This window comes from Neovison vison, chromosome 10, assembly GCF_020171115.1.
Source record: "Neovison vison isolate M4711 chromosome 10, ASM_NN_V1, whole genome shotgun sequence".
In the NCBI taxonomy this organism is placed as follows: domain Eukaryota; kingdom Metazoa; phylum Chordata; class Mammalia; order Carnivora; family Mustelidae; genus Neogale; species Neogale vison.
Genome location: NC_058100.1, coordinates 2026740 through 2054251, shown reverse-complemented (window position 1 = coordinate 2054251; position 27512 = coordinate 2026740). Strand labels below are relative to the sequence as shown.

At 52.4% G+C, this 27512-nt stretch overlaps 2 protein-coding genes across 3 annotated transcripts; one reads left to right on the top strand and one right to left on the bottom strand.

Annotated features, from left to right (window-relative positions):
* Positions 1–1737: 1737 nt before the first annotated feature.
* On the bottom strand, positions 1738–7633 carry TSACC (TSSK6 activating cochaperone). 2 transcript variants are annotated; one of them, XM_044266581.1, is made up of 4 exons: positions 7545–7633; positions 6988–7039; positions 2896–3018; positions 1738–2000 (listed from the first exon to the last, which is right to left on the bottom strand). In XM_044266581.1, the coding sequence occupies exons 1-4, from the start codon at positions 7599–7601 to the stop codon at positions 1783–1785; spliced, it is 450 nt and encodes a 149-aa protein (XP_044122516.1). In that variant the 5' UTR covers positions 7602–7633; the 3' UTR covers positions 1738–1782. The 2 variants fall into 2 exon arrangements, with proteins under 2 accessions (XP_044122516.1, XP_044122517.1); XM_044266582.1 differs by having other exon boundaries at positions 1741–2000; positions 6988–7044; positions 7545–7578.
* A 213-nt stretch (positions 7634–7846) lies between these two features.
* CCT3 (chaperonin containing TCP1 subunit 3) lies at positions 7847–25554 on the top strand. Its single transcript, XM_044266575.1, has 14 exons — positions 7847–7996; positions 9778–9839; positions 10444–10494; positions 10591–10653; positions 11646–11742; positions 17679–17796; positions 19629–19815; positions 20404–20553; positions 21303–21435; positions 21615–21696; positions 22693–22873; positions 24247–24492; positions 24749–24880; positions 25218–25554. The coding sequence occupies exons 1-14, from the start codon at positions 7966–7968 to the stop codon at positions 25320–25322; spliced, it is 1638 nt and encodes a 545-aa protein (XP_044122510.1). The 5' UTR covers positions 7847–7965; the 3' UTR covers positions 25323–25554.
* Positions 25555–27512: the final 1958 nt, after the last annotated feature.

The following is a 27512-nucleotide window of genomic DNA, read 5'->3' as shown; positions in this document are numbered from 1 at the left end:
CCCCAATTCCCTATCCCCTGGTAAGCACCAGTTTACTGTTCTTTTTAGTTTGGCTCTTCTAGGCTCCGTGAGTGGTATTACGGAGCGCTGGTCTTTCTCTGATGTCCCTCACTTGGCCTAATGTGCTCCAAGATCACTCACGTTGTTGCAAATGGTGGGGTGTCCTTCTTTCTGACGGCTGAGCTGGATGGGTCCTGTACCTGGACCAGAGCCCTTTTACCCACTTGTCATTTGATGGGCGCGTAGGTCGCTTCCGGATCTCAGCTACTGTATAAATGCTTCAGTAAACCTGGTAGTGCAGGGGCCCTGGCGGGGTGGGGTGGGGGGCTCAGTTGTTAAGTGTCTGCCTTCGGCTCAGGTCATGATCCTGGGGTCCGGGGTCTGAGGATGGAGCCCCGCATTGGGCTCCTTGCTCGGCGGGGAGCCTGCTTCACACTCTTCCACTCCCCCTGCTTGTGTTCCCTCTCTCACTGTATCTCTCTCTGTCAAATAAATAAATAAAATCTTTAAAAAAAAGATTTTATTTATTTATTTGACAGAAAGAGATCACAAGTAGGCAGAGAGGCAGGCAGAGAGAGAGGAAGGGAAGCAGGCTCCCTGCAGACCAGAGAGCCTGATGCGGGGCTCGATCCTAGGACCCTGAGATCACGACCTGAGCCAAACGCAGAGGCTTTAACCCACTGAGGCACCCAGGCACCCCTGAAACCCTCTTCTTAATCAACTGCTTTCCCTCCTCCCCACCTCTGCAAACCAACCCAGCTCTTCCCCTGCATTTCACAGGAAGAGAAGGCATCTGGGGAAAAGGACCCAGTCTTGAGAGTAATTTGCCAACGCATCTGTGAAAGTGATGACGCAGTGTGGCTCACGTGGCTGAGCTAAGCTCATGTGTCCTCTTCTCAAATACTGGAAATTTATGGCTGGACCTGACCCCTCATTAAAGCTACACTGACTTCCCTGCAGAGAAATTTCCATGTGCCGTGTCTTGGTGTTTCAAGTTCAGAGCTGGTAGTCAGTCCTTCTCTGCAGTACAGCTCAGATTCCCCCACTCCGTCTTAAGGAGATGACCCGTCCGTTTCTAACCCCATTATCCGGCCAACAGTAGTCTCACATCAGATTATATTATCAACTGATTCAGGCCTCACGAGCGCCATTGCCCTTCCACCCCAGAATGCCCGCCCGTGGTGTTTCCATGACCTTACACGTGCCCTGCTGCTCTCTGGAGGCTTCCAATGGCTCTTCAGTGCCTCCAATAGAATCAGAGCTTCTAGTGGCTGCGCTTAGTCCCATTGCCCGGGGAAAGCTGCCTTGTCAGATCTCAGCTCTCTCCATTCTTCCTCACATCCTCTGCTGGGGAGGAAAGCTTCTCCTAATTTCTAGTGACTTCTCCTACCTCAAGGTCCTTGTCCAAGCCCCTCCACTGACATGAACCCTCCCCTTACTTCATCTCCCTATGCCCCCACGCCCACCCCTTCACAGAGTCCAAGATGGGTACAGCTGCCCTCCCGAAAGACCCCTCCCCTGCAGCCGCCCTGCGGCCTCCCTCCAGGCCCCCTCCAAGGACTGCTATGTTTTGCAAGGAATTAGCTTAGCTGCCTTGTTAGATGGTAAATATCCCAAGACGGTCTCTACCGTGACACGTATCCCCAGTGACTCTCCCAGTGCTTTGCACCCTGCGAGCACGGACTGTGAACCAGCCATGTGCAGGATTCCTATACACTGGGTTCCACCGAGGGCTTGCCGGGGAGAAAGCAGAAGACGCACACAGTAACTTTGTTCCACGATTCATTTAGTGGACTGGGGCAGGTGATTTAACAACAGGCTGCGGGATAAGGCTGGGAGAGTAGAGTTCTTGCTTCCCCTCCCAGGAGCCAGCTGTGTCATGGACGCTTGTAAATTTTCCAAAATAGCCATCTGCTGTTGGGCGAGCTGGGTCTGGAGCTGGAGATTGGCGTACATACACTCCAGGAGGCCCAGGCATTCTGTGGGCTTGTGGTCAACTCCTGAGGGAGAGCAGAGGAGGTGCACCGGGGGCAGGAGGGAGACTTGGAGACCGTACCGCGGTGGGGAGGGCTCCAGGCGTCCCTGCACAACTCAGCCCGCACGTACCCATGCTCGGCTGTCACCTACTCGGCCACACTATGTTTACTGGAAAACTGTCACTGGGATTTGTTACTTTCTCCCTTGCCAAATTTCCCCCATAGTACTTGTGATCACATAGCCTGGTCTGCAATCACTTGTTTAATGGTTGTCTAAGCCCCTCTCTAGCATGTAAGCTCCGGGAAGGCAGGAAGCTCTGACTCCTTCGCTGTTCTATCCGCAGCACCTAGCAGCCGGCTGGTGTCTAAGTATTCAGAACATACTGATGAGCAAGTGAGACGATCTGTGGTCCTTCCACAGCCTGGTGCGGCGTGGGGTCAGCCGGGACCCGCAGTCCCTCCTGTTGTCTCACGTCGCTTTGCTACTGTTCTCAAGGACTACAGCCGGCTCCGGGGTAACTCTGGCAGTGATGTGCCTGTGTCTTGTGTATTATCTGGCCTTGGCTCCTTTGCTAAACTCTGAGGTCAGCAAACACTGTTGTCGTGACCTGTCGTATGGTCTAGTGCTGGTTAGGCCCTGCAGGTGTCCAAAACACCCCCGCATTTCCCCACGGGGATATGAGCGTCTGCCTACCGTTTCCTTCCCTGGCCGCTTTTTAACTGAAGTTACTAGCAAGCAATACAATTTTCCTATCAGTCAAGCCTAGCCCAGTAAATATGCGCATAAGGAAACCAAGAAAATGCTATCAGTTGACCTGAACAATCAGCAAGCTGCCAGTGACCCGGGCTTGGTACCAGACCCCCTCCCCATCCAGTGCTGGGTCCCTTGGGGAAACCTCCCCCCTCCCCAAATCCTTACCTGAGGGCGGCTTTGTTTTCTGGATGTTCAGGGAAGTGGCCGGTGGGGAACTTGCTGGAAGATTAATAAAGCTAGGGGAGGGTTTGGCTCGACAAAGAGGCACAGCATTACTTTCCTCTTTGGCTGCAACAAAATCAGAGGCAACTAATCAGAGTCATTTCTCACACGGGATGGCCTTTCTAACTCGACCCCTGCCTTTGGTCTATGAACACAGGTACCAAGGCCCTGCACTCAATAGCTCCAAAGGAAGTGCCGTAAGACAGACAAAAAAGAAGCCACAGTGGGAGTAAGGGAAGCCAAGCAGGAAAGGGCTCAGCTAACATCTGACAAGTTCTCGTGGACGTGTGCCACGTGCTTACTCCTGGGCTAGACACTCGCGCATCACAGGGTCTCAAACTCGTGGCTTCCCAGGGACTATGTCTTTGGGAGATGAATAGCACACTGATGACGAAATGTGAGATATAACCACTCAAGGACCAGGGCGCCTGGGTGGCTCAGTGGGACAGGCCTCTGCCTTCGGCTCAGGTCACGGTCTTGGGGTCCTGGGATCGAGGCACATATCGGGCCCTCTGCTCAGCAGGGAGCCTGCTTCCCCCCCACCCCTCTGCCTGCTTGTGATCTCTGTCTGTCAAATAAATACATAAACAAATACATAAAATCTTAAAAAAAAAGAACCACCCAAGGACCTAAACAATGTGCTTCTGACAATCTGGGTGAAAATGAGAACTTTGTTGCTATTATTGTTATTATTATCTCTAAGACTTATTTATTTGAGATAGAAAATCTCAAGCAGACTCTGCCCGGAGAACGGAGCCAGGTGCAGGGCTCGATCTCACGACCCGGAGATCACGAGCCGATCCCACATCAAGTCAGACCCTCAGCCAACTGCACCACTCAGGTGCCCCGAAAACGAGGCCTTTTATCTCGTAGTTATCCTACGTATGTGACTGGATGCAGAAATGGATGCTTTCGGAAAGGAACAAGAGCTCAAGACAAGTCTGGGAGTCAGGGAAGACCGGCCAGGAGAGGGTATCTACCGGCAAAGATACTTCAAGTGGGGAGGAAAGAGCTCAGGAGAGCAGGTGAGCCGCGGGGGGCCCTTCACAACAGTGAGTCTGAGACTTCAGGCTTTCTCCCGAATCCGGTGGAAAGCCACTGAGCCTTTTAGGATCAGAAAATGGATTAAAAATCTATTTTATTAATTTAGAGGAATTGAAAGAGACTGGATGTGAAAGTTCTTGAACGGGGAAATACATAACCTTTGGCACAAATAATTAAGTTAGAAGGAAAAGTACATTTGTAGGGAGAAGGTCATGGGTCCCACAGAAGACATGTGTCAATTTTGTTTAGTGAGCAACACTTCCTCTGGAAAACCTACTCTTCTCAGATTCCAGGCCATTCTGGTTGGGACACCAGGCCCGGCCTCCCAGGAGGAAAGGGCGTGGGACCCAACACAGGCCAACCACGGTATCTCATCCTCCTCGGCCATGTGGCTGATCCAAGCGTAAGCACGAGGGGCCAGGGGGGAGTGCACATATGGATCCTGCTGCCCAAGCAGTTTGCTTTCTTCTGATCTGCTATGCTGGGAAAACGTGAAGTTGGGGCAGAGGAAAGCTACTGAATTTGGCCAGCGTGCTGCAAGGAGCAGACACGAGCAAGAGAGCCCAGACCAGAGTGCAGGGGAGATGGACGGACTAACGGCTGCAGGCACCACGTCCCTCAGTGCAGTCCCGGAGGCCCCTGCTCCTGCAGGGCCTTCTTCCTATCCTGCGACCATCTCAGCCTCCCTCCCAACTGCACAAGCCTCTGAATTTCCTTGTTTACCCAAGGAAGTCTGAGTTGGGTTCCCATCCGATTAACCTAACTCACATTTTGGACATACTGAATGAGGGGAGACGAGACAGTCCAAGTAGAAATGCCTAGAAAAACAGCCAGAGGTAGCACTGAGCTCAGGGGAAAGGTCAAACTACCAGGCCAGCCCCAAAAAGGGGATAAAGAAGGTGCAAAAATAAATCAGCTTTCTAGAGTGAAAAAATGGGAGAGCAAAAAGGGGACCTTGGGGAGCTCTTCCTCGGGAGTTTCAAGATGAGAAGGAAGCGGCCAAGCGTACAGAGAGGCGGCGGATGGCGAGGCAAAGCGGCTGAGTCTCTGAGGGAGTCACTGCCAGGCCGAGACCAAGGGGGACAGAGAGACGGACTCCACCGGCTCACCTACACGCCTAGGAGACAGCTCGATGCCCGCGAGCGTCCACCACTGACGATGCCACGGCAAGCAGACCCGCACGGTTGCGACTCTCAGGGAGCTGACAGCCCTGCGGTGTAGACAGCCACTAAGCGACTGAACACGTGCGTCATTCTACTGGGAAGTGTGAGAGAGCACTTAACCTAGAGCCCATCTGGGCAGCCAGGGACTGTGTTCCTCAAAGCGATCCTGTCTCAGCCGGGATCTGGGGATGAAGATACAGGACGGAGGAAACAAGCCTGGGGCAGAGGTGTGACGGGTAGGTTGAATGAAGGAAGATGTCTTGTTCTTGTCCTTAACTCCAAGTGCAACAAAGGGGCCCCCCCGGCAGGGGGCAGAGAGTCCTCATAGCCGGGTGCCAGACTGAGGTCCTCTCTACTTGGAGACTCACTGGGCCTATGAAAATGCAAATCTGTTGGGGCACCTGGGTGGCTCAGTGGGTTCAAGCCTCTGCCTTCGGCTCAGGTCATGATGCCGGGGTCCTGGGATGAGCCCCGCATCGGGCTCTCTGCTCCCTTCCTCTCTCTGTCTGCTTCTCTGCCTACTTGTGTTCTCTGTCATATAAAAAAATCTTAAAAAAAAAAAAAGGCATATGAAAATGCAAATCTGTTTTATTCCCTACTACTCCTGGTGAAGGTGAAGGAAATTCGTCTTTGGGGGTTTTTTTAGGCTGCGTTTGTGCATTTTCCAAGCCCTGCTGTAGGCCCCCCCCCATCTCCTTTTCCCCACATCTCATCTGACATTTGAAGGCTCGTGCAGGACGGTACGAAGACAGAATTCTGCTGAAACTGGGGGTCTCGTGATTATTGTCACCATTGGAAAAAATCTAACTTCAACTTCCATACAAATGCACTTCTCTACAATTCAGTCTCTTCCTAGGTATAGGAGGATATATTTTCCACCAGGTTGGAAGGTGTGAAGGTGTGAAGGTGTGAGGAATACTGACACACAATGAACGTGAAGGAACCACACCTCCGACAACACAAAGGGGAAGGAGGCTGGGAAGCAGCATCGGGATGCAGAACATAGATTGAAATAAAGGGAACAGGTGCTTTATGAACATTACCTATTTCTCACAATGACCGTAAGAAGTAGGTAGCTTTCTCCACATTTTATCTGAAAAAACTCAAGGTAGGAAATTTGCTTAGGATTCCACAACTAGCCACGTGGCCGTGCTGGCGTTAAGTCCCGGCCTGGGGGCTCCGTGGTCATGCTCTTTACCAGCCCCGACGACTGTGAAGAGAGTTAGTCTGTTCCGTCTAGGCTGTGACACAGCCGCCTCTCCGGTAGGAGTCACCTACTCCACCCACGGTGAAGTGGCTGGTTCTGCAGTCGGCTGCCCAGGCACCCCCCAGTCGGCTGAGCGGGACTGCGCCGCCCCCCCCAAACGGAGTATCTGTTTACTCTTCCCAACACTAGGTCTCCTGGAATCCGGGCACATGAAGTCGTGTTCTAAGCAGTAAGAGGGAAAACAAAGGAAGAACAGTGTATTCCGTCAACGTGTCCTCGAGCAACTATCAGGTAACAGATCCAGTTCTAGGCCCTGGGAATACAGCAATGTTCCCATTTATTTATTGATTTTTAAAGGAAGGTCTACGCCCAGAAGGGAACTCAAACTCATGAGCCTGAGCTCAGGAGTCCCAAGCTCTGCTGACGGAGCCCGCAAGGCGCCCCAGCCACGTTTCCATTTGATGGGAAACCGTAGAACAGCTACAAATACGTTCCACTTAACAGAGAGAGCAGGGGAAAATATATATATATACAACTAGAATCATTTTCCCAAATTCTGAGCAACTATGAAGGCCTGGCTTCGGTGTGTGTGGGGGTGGGTGCAGGGCCTCGGACACACACCTTCTCCGCTGGGACGGCCAGCACGCTGCTCCATCGGGACACCAGCAGGTGCGGTGCCTGGGGAAGAACCACAGCGTTACGGGCCGTCACTACCAGCGACAGTTCAGGCTCTCTCCGGCGCACCTCGGGAGGCGCGCGCGGGAGGGAGGTCCTGTTGTACGTCCCGGCCAAAGGTGCGCGGCCGGAGCCTCCCGCGAGCGGGGCTTCCCCCACGGCTCCGTCCCGCAGCAGCAGCCCCCTTCCTGCCCTGCGAGGCCCCGGCTCCCCACCATCTCCGTGGGCCGGCAGTGGGGCGCAGGAGGAGGGCGCGGGGGAGCCGGGACGGGAGCCCCGGGGGCGCGCTGCGGGCCGGACAGCGGGCTGGCGTCTGCGGGAAGCACCTGCGGAAGGAGCGCGGGGACTCGCCGCGCGCCCCGAGAAGGGCTCTGCCACCCAGCCGGCCCCAGCGACCCAGCTCCCGAGGCGGCCCGCGCCGCTGCTCCTCCCGCAGCTAAGGCTGGGAAGGGCCCCCCGCGGCCCCGGCGCACCCCGCACGCCGGCCGGCTCGGGCGCCTCACCTGCGCTGTTACTCTAAAGCCTCCGGCCCGGCACCCACCCTCGCAGTTGACACACATGCGCGGTGGCGCGCCGGCCAACTGCCCCGGCCTCCGCGCTTGCGCCGACCTGCGCGCCGCACGCGGCCGGGAGCGGCCACCCTACTGCGCAAGCGCCCGCGCCCTCCCCGTGCCATCACCGCGCGCTCTCCATCTAGCTTGCCCGGCCGTTCTGGCGTCGAGGGCGGGGCTAAGGAAGCCGATTGGCCGGCCTTCGTGCCCGTCAATGAGCTGGCTGCGGTGATTGGCAGCGACCCGGAGGGTAGCGGGTTAAGGTGTGAGCCTTGAGGAGGCAGCGTTTTCTGGGCTTCTCTCTGCTTCTCTCTCTCCAGAAGGTTCTGCCGGTCGCCCCAGCTCTGGGTACCGGGCTCTACATCGCGCCGCCATGATGGGCCATCGTCCGGTGCTCGTGCTCAGTGAGTTGGGGGGAAGCCGGGGCAGGGACCCCCTTTCCGCCCCTTCCCTCCGCACTTGGCCGTGGGGCCCCAGCCCGGTCCCGCCCGGGTCCGGCCTCGCAGCCTTCCCGTGCGCCTCGGAAGCCCCCTCTGCCGCTCCCCCGAGTGCCCCGACCGGGTCCCTTGTCTCCCTGCCCCTGGCTGAGCCGCCGGGCTGCGGGCACTCGCGCTCTCCGCGCCGCCGAACCCCTGCTCGCGTGGTTTTCGGTGCGGGGCTGGGGAGTGGGATGTGGCCTGGCCTGGCCTCGCCGCCGTGGCCGGTGGGTCCGTGGTCGCGGGGTCCCGCCGGATCGCCCGGCTCGAGCGTGCGGCCCTTCCTGGGGGCTTAGGAGCCTGTCCTCGTGGGATGGGGTGGTTAGGTGACGGGGGGGAGCGGCCGAAAAGGGGGTCTGCGCACAGCCGGGGGTCCCCGCGGTCAGTCTCCGTGACAGCCCCCCGGGGTCCCCTAGCGACGCGTGCGGGGTCCAGCTTGGGTGTAATTCGTCCCGCGGCGTCCTCTGCGCTGCGATCTTTCCTGCGGAGTTTTCCTGAATTCCTCTCTGAGGGCCACCTCCATTGTCTTCCCTTGGGCCGTTCCCATTTTTCGGGTAACTTCTGTACCCCAGCTACAAGCTCTTATCCCTCCCTTACGGGTTTCGGTATACAAAATGCAATAACGCGATTTTCTCCGTTTTCCCTGTCCCTAGGAAATAACTGTTTTCAGAAAAAAAAGATTTCACCTAACTGGGGCAAAGCCGCCTTTCTTCTGATGAGTCTGCCAGACAGTCCAGGCAGGACTTTAGTTACCGCGACCTGAAACGGGAATCCAAATTCTGAGGGTTCTGAGCGTGTAGATTAGATGGGACTGGGTGAAAATTTTACCCATTTAACCTGTAGGGAGTGTGTGATTTGAGAGGGGGGAGATCAGCATTAGGTTGGTCTGGTGGGAGCCACGGGCTTGTCTCCATTGGGAGGGCCCAGGGGCGAGTGGTGCATCGTGAAGCCTTTTCCAGGTCTGCCTTTATCCCTGGCACTAGTGGCTAGAACAGAGTAGGCCTCCTGTCAGGATATGTGCTTAGCTCTGGCTGATGGTAGGGGTCCCTGAGACATTCCTGTTCTAGCCAAGTGTGGAGCGAGCGTATCCTGTAAACCGAGCCCCCTCAGAGCATTTTCTCACTGCACAGCACACCGCGGGGGCACGGCAGTGATTGCGCTGGAACTGTCAGCGTGATTCCCTCTGCCCAAGTAGGAAGATAGGACCCCCCCAACTCCTTCCTTTTTTGCATAAAGCAGTGATTGATGCTTTTTTTAGGTCACCGGTCCTTTGAGAATCTGATTGCTCTAGAGCCTCTTCCCAGACAAGAACACAGTATCTCCCCATTTTCTCCCAACACCCAGGAGTTCACCATTCCACTAGGGCCCACTTGTGGACCTCAGGTTATGAATCTGCTGTAAATACGTGAACGTTTGGTTCATGGGAAGGCGATGACCAGGGCTCCAGGGTTGAAGTGTTAGGGATTGTTTGTGTGCCAGGGCTTGACATAAAGACGTAGCCACAAGTACGTATATTTACTTTTTTAACAGTTTTTTAAGGTATGTCGACACAATAACTTACACGTATTTGAAGGGTACAGTTCGATGAGGGTTGACCTTTGTTACATCTGTAACACCTGTGTGTGTTTTTATTTTCAAACGTCAGGGAATGAGAGTTTCTATACGGTGGGTGAATCCTGGTCTGTTGCATTTTATTTTATCTGTTTTAGGCCAGAACACAAAGCGTGAATCTGGAAGAAAAGTTCAGTCTGGAAACATCAATGCTGCTAAGGTAGTGTGTCTTTGAAGTAGTTTCAAGTTTGATTAGTTTGCCTGCAGCTGCCTTCCCTGGTACTTTTGTATTCATTTGCAGTTAGGAAGAAGAAAATGTCCTTTCAGGCCATTTCTCTCATGGTGGTAGGTAGAAAGATATGCTCGCACAATGAGTTAGGCCTGATATCTGGGCATAATTCTGTTATTGTATATTGTTTTGTAACCTGCTCGTGTCTGCCTGCCATTCCCCACGAGTTACTTGAGGGGAAGGACTGTCTTCCCGTTGGCATTCCTAGTGCCACTGTAGATCCTGGCGGGGTACTCAGCACGTGCTTCTGGATGAAAGAGTGAAACCGCCCCGGAGCTGATGTAGCGCAGTGTGGAGGCCCCTGTCGTGGGAAGAAATGCTAACACGTGGACCCACAGTTACCTGAGTTACAGGAACCAGAAGCCACGGCCCCCTTTCCTGTGAAAAATTCTTTCTCCGTCCACCCTGAAATCACTCCCAGGGGAGAAATAGCAGCCCCTGGGCGTGTGACGTCCTGTACCGAACATGCCTTCTGACACACACACTCACGGGCCTTCTGACCGGTGGTCCGTGTCTGTCGTTTTCTTGTTGCTAGACCATTGCAGATATCATCCGCACATGCTTGGGACCCAAGTCCATGATGAAGGTAGGCCTGTCCCTTCCTCAACTTTCTGACTTCAGATTTTTCCTGTCTGTTACCTGGAACAGGTGTAACTTAGGTATGACTGACTTTTTGTCCTAGATGCTTTTGGACCCCATGGGAGGCATTGTGATGACCAATGACGGCAACGCCATTCTCCGAGAGGTGTGACTTTTTGTTTAGCTTTCCAGTGTTCGCTTCGGCAGCACATATACTGAAATTGGAACGTTTTGCTTTCTCGCAATTTTATAAAGGATCCGTAAAATTATGAATGCATGATGGTTAGTTTCTTAGGACTGCCGTGGCTTTAAACAGAAATTTATTTTCTCATAGAGTGGAAGCTAGAAGTGAAAAATCAAGGTGTCAGCAGGGCCCTCCTCCTTCCTTCCGAAAGCTCAAGAAAAGAATCTGTCTTTGATGCTGCCAGCATCTGGTGGTTGACCGCAGTCTGTGACATTGCTTGGCCTGTGGACTCAATCTCCTTTTTTTTTCTTTTAAGATTTTTATTTATTTGACAGCAGACACAAACGGGTGGAGGGGCAGAGGGAGAAAAAGGCTCCCCACTGAGCAGAGAGCCTGACGTGTGGGGCTCCATCCCAGGGCCCTGAGATCATGACCTGAGCGGAAGGCAGAGTCCTAACCCACTGAGCCACCCAGGCGCCCCCTGTCTCTTTCTTAGTCGTTAGAGGCCGTTCTCCTGTTGTGGCTCTATTAAAAGGACAACAATGGTTGGATATAGGGTCTATCGTAATATCATGCATGATCTAATTTGTAGATCTTGATTACAACTGCAAAGACTGTGTTTCAGTAACATTCCCATTCACAGTTTCCAGAGGGTAGGACTTCAGCTGTCCTTTCGGAAAACACAGTTCAGCCGCAGCAGTGGGGCTCCTGGGAAGTAAGCTATGAAAGAGGCTCTTCTGTCTTTGAGAAACTTGAGTAGTTGAGTTGGGACACATTTTCCCCTAAAAATAGGGGGACTTGGAGAGAGGATTCACTTAGATATTTTGGAGACCCCTTAAAATCATGTAAGCTGTGGTAAAACGGTCCTGGATAAGGGAGAGAATATAACAGCTCAAGAGTCAGGACCCAGTAGAGTGGGTTCCGAGGTCTTTGAGTACTGCTGATTCCGTGGCCATCTGCGTTTTCCTTCTCAGATTCAAGTCCAGCATCCAGCAGCCAAATCCATGATTGAAATTAGCCGGACGCAGGATGAGGAGGTTGGAGACGGGACCACATCAGTAATTATTCTCGGTAAGAGGACGACAGCGGTGCTGAGAAGCTCGATTGAAACATGAGGTTTTTTCTTTTTTCCTTTTTTTTTTTTTTTTTTTTTAAGATTTTATTTATTTGGAGCACCTGCCTGGGTAGCTCAGTCATTAAACCTCTGCCTTTGGCTCAGGTCATGATCTTGGGGTCCAGGGATGGAACCCAACATCGGGCTCCCTGCTCAGCTGGGGACATGCTTCTCCTTCACTCCTGCTCATGCATGCGCGCTCCCTCTCCCTCTCCCTCCTTCCCCCTCCCTCTCCCTCTCTCTGTCAAGTAGACAAATAAAATCTTTAAAGATATATATGTTTATTGGAAAGAGAGACAAGAGATCGCAAGCAGTGGGAAGGGGTACAGGGAGAAGGGGCCCACGTAGGACTTGGTCCCCATGACCTGAGCTGAAGGTAGACGCTTTACCTACTGAGCCACCCAGGTGATCAAAACATGAAGATTTTTATCGGAAATAACGTGTGTCCTTTTTTTTTTTTTAAATTTTATTTATTTATTTGTCAGGGATAGAGGGAGAGCGAGCGAGCGAGCACAGGCAGACAGAGAGGCAGGCAGAGGCAGAGGGAGAAGCAGGCTCCCCGCCGAGCAAGGAGCCCGATGTGGGACTCGATCCCAGGACGCTGGGATCATGACCTGAGCCGAAGGCAGCTGCTTAACCAACTGAGCCACCCAGGCGCCCCTGTGTGTCCTATTTTAAGAAGGAAATTATTACCAGTCCGCTAATTACAAATATTTAAATAATTTATTGGTAATTTTTTGTGTATTTTCTCCAAGTGAGCGTAAAACATTCATTATAGTGTAGGATGAACTAAAAACCTGGTGGAACAAAATACAGTGTGTTCTTGTCATTCACGGTAAGTTGCATTCTAGAAAGTCCCCACAGACGCTGAGTTCGCAAGCGCTAAACCGTCCGTCCTGGAGTAGATCCGGGTCTGGCTCCTTTGAGCCTCTACACACTCTTTAATACCTACACACTTTATTGCATTTGTTTGGTGGGGGTGGGGGGGCAGGGGGGCAGGGGAGAGGCTGAGGGCAGAGGGGGAGAAACCCAAGCAGAGTTCCCGCAGCGACGGGAGCTTGGAGCCTGATAGGGAGCTCGATCCACGACCATGGGATCATGACAGCTGACACCAAGAATCAGGTGCCCTTATACCTTACTTAACGTGAGGGGTTTTGGGTTTGTTTTATTTATTTCTATTTCAATTTTTTAGAAAGGTTTTATTTATTTGGGAGAGAGAGTGATCGAGAGCACGAGCAGGAAGGAGAGAGAACAGGCTCCCCGCCGAGCAGGAAGCCTGATACGGCTGCAGTCCCAGCACCTTGGGTTAGGACCTGAGCCAAGACCAGATGGTTAGCTGGCTGAGCCACCCAGCCTCCCCTACTTATTTTTAAAGTAATCTCCCAGTTCACCGGGGTGGCTCAGTTGGTTAAGCGTTTGCCTTTGTCTAGGATTGTGATCAGGGTCTTGGGATCAAGTCCTGCATTAGGCTCCTTGCTTAAAGGGGAGCCTGCTTCTCCCTCTGCCTGTCGCTCCCCCTGCCTGTGCTCCCACGTGAGCCAATGCTCTCTCTCTGACAGATAAATAGAATTATAAATAGAATAAAAAGAAAACCAAATAAATTAAATAATCTCTACTCCCAGCATGGGAGTAACCCATGATCATAACCATAAGATCAAGAGTTGATACCTTTCCAAGTGAGCTAGCCAGGCACCCCTCGGTTTGTTTTTTGTTTTGTTTTGTTTTGTTTTGTTTTAAGATTTTATTTACTTATTTTGCAAAGAGAAAGAGATCACAAGCAGGCAGAGAGGCAGGCGGAGTGGCGGTGGGGTGGGTGGGTGATGTGTTGCAGGTTCCCTGCCGAGTGGAGAGCCCAATGCGGGGCTTGATCCCAGGGCCCTGAGATCATGACCTGAGTCGAAGGCAGAGGCTTAACCCAGTGAGCCACCCAGGCACCCCTTGGTTTTTTTTTGTTTTTGTTTTTTTTTTTAAAGACACCCAATGGGGGCTCCTGTGTGGTTCAGTCCATTAAGCGTCAGACTTTTGGTTTCAGCTTAGGTCGTGAGCTCATGGTCCTGAGGTCAAACCTAGCGTCAAGCTCTGTGCTGAGCAGAGTCTGCTTGAGAGTTTCTCTCTCCTCTTCCCCCTTCCCCTCTGCCCACTTGCACAGGGGCATGCACACGCTGTCTTTTTCTCAAATAAATAAATTTTTATTTATTTTTTAAAGGTTTTATTTATTTGAGAGAGCAAGGGATCATGAGTGGGGGGAAGGATAGAGAGAGAAGCAGAGTTCCCACTAAACAGGGAGCCTGGGGCGCCTGGTGGTTCAGTGGGTTAAGCCTCTGCCTGTGGCTCAGGTCATAATCTCAGGGTCCTGGGATCAAGCCCCAAACCGGGTTCTCTGCTCAGCGGGGAGCCTGCTTCCCGCCTCTCTCTCTGCCTGCCTCTCTTCCTAACTTGTGATCCCTCTTTCAAATAAATAAATAAAATCTTTAAAAAACAAGACAAAACGCAAGACTCGATCCTGGGACCCAGGGATCATGACCCGAGCCGAAGGCAGATGCTCAAATGACTGAGCCACCTGGGCGCTCCACAATAAATAAATTTTTAAATAAAAATAAGGACACATTATGTAATACATGTTGCTGATTCATTGAACTCACAGCCAGTAGCACCGTAACTCATGCCTAAACGAGGCTTTTGTAATGTGTTGTTTTCTCTGTAAGACACGTCACTTTTCTTGCACTTAGGAAGGCTGGGCTGGACTGTAGTGCTACGCTTGGGCCAGTTTAAACAGTGAAGTCAACAAAATGCACAAAAATGTGAACCTGTACCGCATAAAGTGTGGGAGCTGAAGCAGGGCAGGGCATCGCGTGACTCGAGTGTTCGTCTCAGCACGTGTGTGTGACTGACAAAATGCCCCTGACTTGGGGCTCAAAGATAACATGTCATTTATTTATTTAAAATATTGTACTTATTTATTTGACAGAGACCGTGAGAGGGAACACAAGCAGGGGGAGTGGGAGAGGGAGAAGCAGGCTTCTTGCTGAGCAGGGAGCCCGATGTAGGGCTCTATCCCAGGACTCTGGGATCACGACCTGAGCCGAAGGCAGATGTTTAGCAACTGAGCCATCAGGCGCCCCTACAAATGACATTTTAGTCAGTTGTGTGGTTGACGAATGTTGACAATGAGTCTTGACCATACATATTTTAATAACTGATCTTTCCATTTTCTGTAGGATCATAAAGAATCACTTCTGAAAATTTGACGTTGCCTTTATTTCTCTGTGTGTTTTAAGTCAATGGAGAAATGTTTATAATCAAGGCATTTATTTATTTATTTTTAAATTATTTATTTAACAGAGATCACAAGCAGGCAGAGATGCAGGCAGAGAGAGAGGAAAGGAAGCAGGCTCCCTGCTGAGCAGAGAGCCTGATGCGGGGCTCGATCCCAGGACCCTGGGATCATGACCTGAGCTGAAGGCAGAGGCTTCAACCCACTGAGCCACCCAGGCGCCCGAAGGCATTTATTTTTTAAAATCTGATTTCAGTAATACATTGTAGAGGAAATGAGAACTCTTTTTTTTTTAATTAACATATAATGTATTGTTAGTCCCAGGAGTACAGGTCTGTGAATCGTCAGGCTTACACGCTTCATAGCACTCACCAGAGCACGTACCTTCTCCAGTGTCCATCACCCTCTCTCTCTTCCGCCCCCCTGCAACCCTCAGTTTGTTTTGTGAGATTAAGAGTCTCTTATGGTTTGTTTCCCTCCTAATCCCATCTTGTTTCATTTTAAGGAAATGAGAACTCTTTTAACAGATGTCAGTTTATAATGTTGGCCCACATGCCTGGAAGTAGAGTGCATATAACAGAATTATTGTATGAACTTTTAAAGTGATGTTTTCAGTTATTTTTAGGAAGTACAGAGTTGGGTGGAGATGTAGTGTGTCACCACCAACTAAGCACTTGGTTATTTTTTGAGGGAGCGTGAGCTGGGGTTAGCGGGGTGGGGGGCAGAGGGAGAGAGGGGGGCTCCAGTGGACCCCCTGCTGATCGGAGCTGGACTCAGGGCTCAGTCCTCTGACCCTGAGATGACCTGAGTCGAAACCCAGGGTCGGATGCTTAACCTGGAGAGCCGCCCAGGTGCCCACTAAGCATTTGTTCAGACCCAGTTCTCTTTGAGGAGCAGAAATTAGGTGTGGCTAGTTCTGTGCTTGGAAGGAGAATTCGGAGGATACAAGAAGGAAGACAGACTTCGTATCTTTCCCACGGTTTCGTGGCTGCAGATGAGCAGTAGTCACCAGGCAGGCTTTCCTAGCTAATAACCTAGTTAAATCTCCCGGAGAGATGGGGGTTAAGTATCCACGAGTCTAGGTAGCGCTGATAAAGAAACCCCTGCTGTTCCTAGAGTCCTTCTTCGAAGTTGTCCTCACTGTTCTCTAACAGGCCATACCCTTTCCTAAGTGAACTTATTCCAGCGCGTTTTAAAATGCGTGAGTATTTCTGGACGCACCTGGGTGGCTCAGTCCGTTAAGTGTCTGACTTTTGGTTCTGGCTCAGATGATGATCTCAGGGTCGTGGGATTGAGCCCCGCATTAGGCTCCACACTCAGTGCAGAGTCTGCTTGTCCCCTCCTCCCCTTCCGCCCCTCCTGCCACGTGTGCACATGCGTGTGTGTGAGCTCGCTCTCAAACTGAATAAAGTCTGTAAAAAATAATTGCTTGATTATTTTAACGGGTATTTTGGTCACTTAGGAATTGGTGTAAGGTATTGAATTCAAACATTCAAGCACATGCCAAAGTACATTTGTTTTTGTTTTTAAGATTTTATTTATTGGACAGAGACACAGCGAGAGAGGGAACACAAGCAGGGGAAGTGGGAGAGAGAGAAGCCTGCTTCCCGATGAGCAGGGAGCCTGATGCAGGGCTCCATCCCAGGACCCTGGGGTCATGACCTGAGCCGCAGGCAGACACTTAAGGACTGAGCCACTCAGGCGCCCCTCAAAGAGTACACTTGGCGAACCTTGACACATTTGTGTACATTTTTTTTTCATTTGTGTACATTTTAACAATCAGTGTTAGTGGACAGGTAGTACAAGCAAATTGTACAAAAGATCTTTTTTTTTTAATTGTTACAAAAAGTACATTTGTCTCTCCAAACTTTTTTGTTAAGAAACAGACTTGCGGTGGGGCACCTGGGGGGCTCAGTGGGTTGGGATCGAGCTCTGCATCGGGCTCTGCTCAGCGAGGAGTCTGCTTCCTCCTATCTGCCTGCTTCTCTGCCTACTTGTGATCTCTGTCTGTCAAATAAATGAATAAAATCTTTGGAAAAAAAAAAAAGAAGAAACAGAATTGTGTATATATGTGCATCTGTATATCTATTTGTGTGTGTTAGAAAGTAAAGACAAATTTTTTTAGTAAGGGGATGTTTCACAAATAATCTCAGTAAATTTTGTGAGTTTTTGTGGTTATGCTTCCAGGTATAAGGTTTTTATGTGTATTTTTGTTTTTAGTACAAATGGTTTCTGTGCCTACCAGGTACCGAGAGAATCATCAACAAGTCCGTTTTCCTTTATATGTTTTTCCTTCTGGAGTCTTTGGGGGGATAAAATGTCTCCTTTTGCTTGGAAAACTGGTGACAAACGCTGATCTTGAAAGATCAAGTGAATAAACTGTGTTCAGTCTTCAATCACTTAAAGCATGTCTGGTGAGGGTATTTTCTTCATGGATTGCCTTGTATAAAGTGTAAAATTTGGGTTACAAAAAAATGTTATTAACAGTCCATTGGCATAGGTTTTGGGACCATCTATTTTAGGGAAAACGATAAGGTATTTTTAGAAATCTCATGAAGTTGCCTTGAAGTCTCGGTACTTTATTAAAAAAACCACGATGGCTTGTGTGTCTCTTTTCAGCGGGGGAGATGCTGTCTGTGGCCGAGCACTTCCTGGAGCAGCAGATGCACCCGACGGTGGTGATCAGTGCGTACCGCAAGGCCCTGGACGACATGATCAGCACCCTTAAGAAGATCAGGTATTGGGATCAGAGACTTGTCAGCTGGGGGGGCCCGGAAGACGGAGGTGTTCTGCGGTGGTGGAGGAAGGCTAGGCACATCGCCAGGGCTTTCCACTGTCGTCCTGTATGCGAGGCGGAGAGAGGAGGGCAGCAGAGGGACAAAGGACAATGACACAGGACACAGGGCAGACAAAGGGAGTTGGGTTCAGTTCTCCCAAATGTCTTCGGGTTACGTGCGGTTTGCTTGTTCCCCTGTTAGGGGCTGCCATGGAAAATGTGTAGCAAAATAGACCTATCTTCTCAAAGCTTAGATGCCAGTGGGGGGAGTTAGTTGAAGAGTTGGATAACAATTATTCAGGATTTAATACTGAAGTGCCCTATCATCCCGTAGGATTATGACTCATGCAGTTAATTCTCTAGTAAAATGCTGAGGAGGGCGGTAGCCGGCAGTTTTCCATTAAAGGCAGGAGGAGTGGGACTGAAAATTCTGTTCGAGTCCCATCTAGGAATTAAAGAACTTGCTGTTCATCTGCTGCGACTAATAGGGTAACGATAGGAGTGTGGAAAGCAGGACTTCTAAAATCAGAGGATGTTAGGTCATGACATAACGCAGAATGTCTTGGGTTTAAAAATTCTGTGTAAAGCCTCTACTCTGATGTGGTTGGGTGTTTGGTACGTAAGCCTCAAGTAACTTGGCGAGCTGTGTGTTGTAGTGCCTGCTGAGAAACGGAGTGTATGGTAAAGTCTGTCTAGCGCTTTCGGGAATGTGGTGTTTGCCTGAAATAATTTTTATGAAGTAAGCTGTAAGAATGTAGAGATAACCAAAGGATTTATTGAGTTCGTGGAGCTGAATTGATAGTTTTTCTTATCAAACAATAATTGTCTGTATGTCCTAGGTGATACTTGTCGAGCTGTTGTTTCTTCTCTAAAATCCTTAATTCCTGGGGCGCCTGGGTGGCTCAGTCGGTGAAGCATCTTCCTTCGGCTCAGGTTATGATCCCAGCGTCCTGGGATCAAGTCCTACCTCGGGCTTCTTCCTCAGTAGAGTCTGCCTCTCCCCCAGCTCATGCTGTCTCAAATAAATATTTTTAAAAAATAAAATCCAGGGGCACCTGGGTGGCTCAGTGGGTTAAGCCTCTGCCTTCAGCTCGGGTCGTAAATCTCTGGGTCCTGGGATCGAGCCCCACCTCAGGCTCTCTGTCAGCGGGGAGCCTGCTTCCCCCTCTCTCTGCCTCCCTCTCTGCCTACTTGTGATCTCTCTCTGTCAAATAAATAAAATCTTTAAAAGAAAAATCCATAATTCAACAGCTATGTAATGATAGCATATCATATGCCTTACACTGTTACATGAAAATTCGGTTTAGGTGGTGTCCAAGGTCTTGTGGAACTTCGGTTTTATGGCTGCAGATAGTCTCCCCACATACAGATGTGTGCTGCTGTTAGGAGAGGCTGAACACAAACGCGCCGTGTGGTTCACCGCGGAATCCGCTGCTTGAGGATAGTGCGGGCCGAGGGGGTTACCAGCATTTACTAGCGGTGGGATAGGGTGTCAGAGGCAAAATGTGTTTTGCCCCAAGTTAGAAAAGTGGAGTTTATTTGGTTGAAGCAGAAGATAAAGAACACACCATTTTTCTGTAAACTCTTAAGTCTGGAGGGTCGTCAGGCATGAGGAGACACTGGTCGGATTTGAGATCGCTTCCAGGGACGGCTCAGTTTCAGTCTTGTCGAAAGGCACGGGGAGGGACAGTTCTGCCCGTTGCCGCCCCCCCCCCGGGACCCTAGGCTGTAGATGGGGGACTTCTCGACCGTCCGAGCTGTCCGCTGAGCACACTGCCTGCCTCCTCCTCCAGTACCCCTGTGGACACCAGTAACCGAGACGTGATGCTGAACATCATCAACAGCTCTATCACCACCAAAGCCATCAGCCGGTGGGCCTCGCTGGCCTGCAGCATTGCCCTGGACGCCGTCCGGACGGTGCAGTTTGAGGAGAACGGTCGCAAGGAGATCGACATCAAGAAGTACGCCCGGGTGGAGAAGGTGAGCTCGTCCGCGCTTGCAGGGCGCGCTGCTTCCGCGCGTGCGTCGCCTCGCTTGGGAGGACCGAGGGTCGTGTTTCTATAGTTAGAACATTTGCTGCCCAGAAAACTGCAGCTTGAAAAAGAAGGTACCCAGGAGGTGTTCCCAGAATAGTTCTGCTGCTTTCAGTGCTGTTCCTCCGCCAGGCTTCCGGGGGCTGCAGGAGGGCTTCTCCGTGTCTCCGTGTCTGGGCCTCCTGGTGAGGCTGTGACCCAGGCCCCAGAAAGTGCTCCCCAGCTCTGCTCCTTGGAGGACCAGAAGTAGCATTAATAGCCGTGGGCCTGCAGGTGGAGCCCCAAGCCTAAAACATCTGAGAGAATCTTGGCGAGTGACTGAATTTCTAGCGTCTCCGCTGACCTTCAGATCGGGGTCCTGGTCCGCGATTGGTGTGCCTCCTGGAGGGACGTGTGGTTACGGCTGTTTTTGACGTTCAGGGAAACAGCTACGTCAGAAACCCGCATGTGCTCTTGCGGGAGAGCCGAGTGTCTGGGAAGGGAGTTGAGAACTGGCCGCTCTCGGGTGTGGATGACAAGTGGGTCTTTTGCTCAGATACCGGGGGGCATCATTGAAGACTCGTGTGTCCTGCGGGGAGTCATGATTAACAAAGACGTGACCCATCCCCGAATGCGGCGCTACATCAAGAACCCACGCATCGTGCTGCTGGATTCCTCTCTGGAGTACAAGAAGGGAGAAAGCCAGGTGAGGCTCCCGGCCTGCCTCCTCGCCGCTGCTGGAGGACTCGGACTGCCAACAGGGACACGGAAGTAAAGGCGTGTTTGTTACCCTGCCTGCTGCGTCCGCAACCTGCATGTATAGTTTCTGCTCCCCCCGGGAATCCTTTCCCAGTGTTCGTACTGATTTCCGTTCACAGCTGAGGGATGCAAAGCTCAGAGAAGGTAGATTAGTTGAGGAACACAACCGTCCCGGCCAGGTCAGGGTTTGAACGCAGCTCTGTTGGCTTCGGTTCCATACTGCCATGACACGAGTAGAACATAGGGTCAGGGGTAATTCAGCTTGGGAACGCCAAGGAATTTTCAGAGGGAGGAGGTTCACCAGGCTTTTACTATGTGTGGCTAGAATAAAGTAACAGGCTCGCTAATGCAGGCATTGGGAGGAAGGTGTATTTTGTTGGCGGGAAGAATTAAGACCCAGATACTATGCGCACTGACGGGCCGGAGGGAACATTGCACTAGGGTCCAGGACCTCAGGCCACAAACTCCCCTGAATGCCTTTGCCTTTGACACTTCCACTTAACGTGTAATTAAACGAAGGCGTTAACACGGAACCGCACCCCTGAAACCAATAAGACGTTATGTGTTAATTTAAAAAAAGGAAAAAAAGTGAAGGCATTCAGCTGCAGGGCTGGGGCTGAACGGGCTCCCAAGGGCTGGGCTCCCGGCCGGCAGGCCTCTCGGACCCGTAAGTCCGCAGCTTTCTCCACCTCGCAGACTGACATCGAGATCACGAGAGAGGAGGACTTCACGCGGATCCTGCAGATGGAGGAGGAGTACATCCAGCAGCTCTGTGAGGACATTGTCCGTCTGAAGCCCGATGTGGTCATCACAGAGAAGGGCATCTCAGGTAGGACTCCTTTCGCTTTCCCTCCCGGTGAGTAGAGGAGGGTGGCTGCCCCCCCCCCCCGCCCCCCTTGGGCGTGGACCGAATGTAAACGCGGTGGTGTGGGGTACGTTGGGGATGACACTGGCTCAGGACCTAGGATTCCGCCTTCCAGTTTGACATCTCTGCTCTCGGGGTTACAGATTTAGCTCAGCACTACCTCATGCGGGCCAACATCACAGCCATCCGCAGAGTCCGGAAGACGGACAACAACCGCATCGCCAGGTGAGTCGGCCACGTGAAGATGAGATTCCTCCTTCCCGTGTGTTTTCCTTTTGGAGCTTTATAATGTGGTTCCTGTTACCTGAAAAGGTTTAATGTAGGACACAGTCAGATTGGGTATTGATGGGCATAACCTGGGCTTAGCTGTGTGCTGTTTCCAGAAAGGCTCCGGACCCGCAGCTGCCTGCTGCTGGCCAGTAGTGACAGGCCCAGGCTTAGACGTCTGTGGTCCCTGCCTCAGGGTCTGTCACGGCCTGTCTGCGGTAGCTCGGCCTACAGCATGGCTGTTGGATTCCCTGACTGGATCTTCAGCTCCTGCTCATGCAGCTTACGACTGACTCGCTGTTTGCAGATTCTGTGTTCACATACCATTCGTTGCTGATACTAATTTTTATTTTAAAAAGCTGAGTCTACCCCAATGTCAAATATCAGATCCAGGTCGAGTGTTATACTTCCGCCAGCTCTGAAAGGGCTCTGAGTGCGCACGGCTGCAGAAGGCGGACCGTGGGCCCGGGAGTTGGGGGGCCCGGGCAGGTGAGTTCTGTGCTCCGTGGGGTGGAGTCAGACGCACACTCACGGACTCCCTTTCCTCCCTTCTTGACTTCGCGCTGTCTTGAGTGCAGCCCCGTTACTGGCCTGGAGCTCTCATTGGGCCGTGCGGGACGCAGCGCATCTGGAAAGGACCATAACGTGGCGCACACGGTAGATGCGCCCAGGAGTGCATTTGTCCGGTGCTGAGGGGCCACAGAACATCCTCGGGTCAAACCGCACCTGCTTGTCTCATTGTTCCGTGTATTTGCAGTTTATCAACCTTGTCCGTGCAAGGACACGTCACCTACACATGTTTGAGAATCTTACTATCGGGCAGCCGGGACCTCCCGCGCTAGGTAGCAGTGTTTCCAGCAATCCACTTCGGGCCTTACCCCCAGCCGCTGGCCTCGGGCTGGGAAAATGAGTAGAAGCCCCCAAAGTCACATGGCCCCCCAATCTGGTCAACAGAGCCTGCGGGGCCCGGATAGTCAGCCGGCCAGAAGAGCTGAGAGAAGAAGATGTTGGGACAGGAGCAGGCGTGTTGGAAATCAAGAAAATTGGAGACGAGTACTTCACATTCATCACTGACTGCAAGGACCCCAAGGCCTGTACCATTCTCCTGCGCGGGGCCAGCAAGGAGCTGCTCTCCGTGAGTCTGCCTTGGGGGCGTGCGCGCCGGAACTGGGTCATTGTTTCTTTCTTTCTTTCTTTTTAAGATTTTATTTATTTATTTGACAGAGATCACAAGCAGGCAGAGAGAGGGGGAGGCAGGCTTCCTGCTGAGCAGAGGGCCGGAGCGGGGCTCCATCCCAGGACCCTGGCATCATGACCTGAGCCGAAGGCAGAGGCTTTAACCCACTGAGCCACCCCAGGTGCCCTGGGTCGTTCTGTTTCTTGAGAGAGGCCCCTAAGACCTAAAATCCTTCTGTTGCCCATTCATAGCCATTTAATTTTTGATATGTGGCCACAAATATCTTCTTTTTTAAGTGAATAATAATTTTTTTAAAGATCTTATTTAGTTGGGGCACCTGGGTAGGCTTAGTCGTTGTATGTCTGCCTTCAGTTGGGTCATGATCCAGGGTCCCGGGGTCAAACCCACATCAGGCTCCCTGCCCAGGGAGAAGCTGCTGCTCTCTCCGCTCCCCCCGCCCCCCGCTTGTGTTCCCTCTCGCTGTGTCTTTCTCTGTCAAATAAAATCTTTTAAAAAATAATAAAAGATTTTATTTGACACGAACACAAGGAGGGGGGAGCAGCAGGCAGAGGGAGGGGGAAGCAGGCTCCCCACTGAGCAGGAAGCCTGATGCAGGACTTGATCCCAGGAGCCCGGGATCACGACCTGAGCTGAAGGCAGACATTCAACCAACTGAGCCACCCAGGCGCCCTGAAAAACCATTTTTTAGGGGCATCGGGTTGGCTCACTGTATCGCAGCTTGAGCCGGAGGTCATGAGTTCAAGCTCCGCCTTATGTACAGAGATTACGTGTGTATGTAATTTTTTAAAAAAATTCTTAATTACAAAAAAAACACATAAAATTTACCATCTGAACCATTTTTGAGTGTATGGTTCCGTACATATTTACATTCTCGGGCCATAGATCTTCAGAACCTTGTCATCTTGCCAGACCTACCCCTTCAGCAGTGACTCACCATTTCCCCGGTAACCGCTGCTTCCTTATTTCTTAAGCTGACGTTACAAATCCCACTTTTGTCCCAGGTTAGGTAACTTACCCAAAGGTGCAGAAGCAGGGCCTGCGGCGCCCGGTCCCCGCAGCGCCGTGGGACGGGACGGAGCGGGGACTGCTCTGTGTCGCCTGACTTCACCCCCCGCCCTCTCGCACACCTGTAGTCCCTGTGCTTCTGCGAGGCGCAGGGCGTCTGCTCTGCCCCACAGTGTTCTAGGGACCTTTCCAGCTGCCCTCCTTGATGGTTTACCAGACGTGGCAGTTAGGGAGCCCTCGAGTGCCTCTCATGTGTCCCTGAGTCCCCAGCCTTGGGCTTCATGTCATCCGTTTGCTTTCCCAAGGAAGTGGAACGCAACCTCCAGGATGCCATGCAGGTCTGCCGCAACGTCCTGCTGGACCCCCAGCTGGTTCCGGGGGGTGGGGCCTCGGAAATGGCCGTGGCCCACGCCTTGACAGAAAAGTCCAAGGCCATGACCGGTGTGGAACAGTGGCCATACAGGGCTGTTGCCCAGGCCTTAGAAGTCCTCCCTCGTACCCTTATCCAGAACTGTGGGGCCAGCACCATTCGTCTGCTTACCTCGCTTCGGGTGAGTTCCTTCCCACGCTTTGCTCCTGACGGGGTGGGGAGAGCTGCTTGGCCCAGGGGGTGGTTCCCATCTGTGCGTCTGGCTCTCCTGACAGCTTGTGCCTTCAGGTGTCCCCTCTCTCTCCGAACACTCGACGTGTTTGCAGTCATTGTCATTACCTTGTCTCATGTCACTGTTCTTGCCTTATTACCTCGTGTTCCTGCCCACTTGTTTCTGGTGTTTTCCCTTGAGCTGTTGATACTTCTTCTGACTCCAGGCCAAGCACACCCAGGAGAACTGTGAGACGTGGGGTGTAAATGGTGAGACAGGCACCTTGGTGGACATGAAGGAACTGGGCATCTGGGAGCCGTTGGCCGTGAAGCTGCAGACGTACAAGACGGCCGTGGAGGTGAGGTTCCCGAGTGCCGCTGGGCCGCGGGCGGGCATGTCCCTGGAAACCAGCGTGTTGGGCTCCATCTTGAAGGGCAGGCTTAGAAGGCAGAGGGTTCTCGGAAGGTCTCGCGAGCGTCCTTCTCTGTACCCCCCTCTAGCTCATGCAGAAAGCAAGGTGACCCCACAAGATGTGGCCCTTGCTGAGGGAGAGCTGCGTTTTCCGTGCCAGGCTCGGTCAGGGTAGACGGCAGATAAAATGCTAACTACGTGGAGGAGCTCGGTGTTGGGTTTTAAAGAAAATGAGCGCTCTTCCGTTCTCTGCGGACCTCTTTGGGGCTGTGGTTTTTCCCCAGACGGCGGTTCTCCTGCTGCGGATTGATGACATCGTCTCAGGCCACAAAAAGAAGGGGGATGACCAGAGCCGGCAAGGCGGGGCTCCCGATGCTGGCCAGGAGTGAGTGGCCGGCACCCAGACCTCGACGCGGAGCCGGCGGAGGCGCCCTCTTCCCTGAGCCAGACCGCCAGGGACACTGTGGATGTCTTTGCTTGGAAGGGTTTGGGTTGAGGGGCAGCCCAGCCCCTTTTCTGCCCCAGCTCAGTTTGCAAAAGGCGCTGACATATAATTCTTCTCTGTTGTAAGCTTTCCATTTAATTTAGTTTGCTTCCGACGATTAAATCTAAGTCATTTGAGACAGTGGTTATGTGTTTTTCAATCTTGAGTCTTAGTCTTATCTCTGCTTCCTAGTAAAGAGAGGGGAGGAGAAGACCTTACTGGGGAGGAAGGGAGATGGGAAGGAGGGAGGGAGTATCTGCCTCCTTGAAGGTGTTTTTCAGACTTCCCAATAGATGCTGGTCGGGAAGACTCTTGGAATTCAAAGGGTCGGACTAAGCAGCTGGAAGCAACACCGCCTTGTATAAAGGGCACAGAGAACAGGAGGAACCTGTCCAGCCCCTGGGTGTTCCTGCGGGGGGGGTTGTGTAGACAGCAATACCCAGTGCGCGCCATGGCTCAGGCATTTCCCCTAAAGAGCGTGAATCTGGGGTTTTTCTGTTGTTCCCTTTAACTTTCAGAATCCCTCACGTCTTACCTGGAATGCTTTTCTTCTGACTGCGTCTGTCCCCCGGCCTGCTGGCGTGCCCTGGCGCGCTCCGGTCGCGGGAGGGCCTCTGCCTCCTGCTGGCGGACGGGGAAGGTTTAATTGTGTTTCATGCTTTGTTCTTATCCGGAGAGGAAAATAACGGCCAGGGATGCTGGAGGCCAAGTGGGGCTAGCCTGTGATTTCTTCAGTGTCTGTGTTGGCTCCTGGGCCCTCCACATCCCCTTTGTCCTTAGGATTCATACGGTTAGCCCTTCCCTCCTACCCGGCCGCAGGCCTTAGTTGTGTTGGGCGGCGTGCTCGGTAGAAGGAGAACAGCACACAGTGCCTCCTGCCTAGCACGTTCCAGTCTGCGTGTGTACTCCCGCATCCACGGGGACTCCGATCAGTCCCAGCCCCCTTTCACACTGGGGCATCCGACTGGCACAGATAAAGTCGTGTCAAGGGCCACAAAGCTGGAGATGGCAGGCGAGCTTGCTGTGGGCGGTCTGGCTCTCAGCAGGCCGTGCCCACCGCAGGAGGCATGAGGTGGTCCCTGGTCTGTTTGCATCTGGGGCCCAGCGTTGGCTCAGCCCCCTCTGAAGCCCTTGCTCCTCCTCCTGCCCTGCGGCTCTGGAACAGGCCCGCCCGTCCTGTGCCGAGGGCCCTGCCTCTGTTTAATTCATCATTCCTTCAGCGCTCTAGGACCTTAGGGGCGAGGTAGACAACCGGGTCTTGAAGTGGTGCTCATGAAGACCCTGTGGGTCTTTGCTCCCCGTTGCGATTTTCCCCGACGTCCATTCTGGCTGCAGTTGTCCCTGCCGGGCGTCGGGGTGAACGCTGGGGGAGCGTGTGGTGGCCGGCCTGCTGTGCTCAGACCCTTGTCCCTGTGAGCGCCTCTGAGCCGGACTCCCGGGCAGCTCCTCCTGTCCAAGCCCCGCTCCAGTGCTCGCTTCGGCAGCACATATACCAAGCCCCGCTCCGGCCTTCCCAGCCTCTCCCTGCCGCGCAGGCTGCCTCCGTCACCACCCCGTGGGCCTGTGACCGCAGCTTCGCCACCTCCTTGACTGGGCGTGCCACCCCCCTGCTGTCAGGCTCCTAGAACCGGCCACATCCCGTTTTCCTCCTGTAAAGCAGCATTTTTGTGAGCGGTGGGGAGGCGTGAGTTCCTGACCACTCAGCCGAGACACCAGTTTCTACTTTACCCTGTCTGGGTAGCTCAGACGATACAAGCACTTGTCTCAAAAATGAGTGGTTTTTTGGGGGGTCTTTTGTTTTTAGATTTTAGTTATCCATTTGAGAGGAGAGCAGGTCAGAGGGAGCGGCAGACCCCCCGTGGAGCTGGGAGCCCGACGCGGGACTCCATCCGGGACTCTGGGATCATGATCTGAGCCAAAGGCAGTTGCTTAACCAACAGCCACCCAGGTGCCCTCAAAAATGAGTTTTTCGAGAAAACTTGAGTTCATCCCAGAGGAGCCATTTGGGGGAAAATAAAATTAGATCCCTACTTCATTCCCGGTTTCCAAAATTACTTCCAGGCAGCTGAACGTTTTCAATACAAAAAAGTGAAAC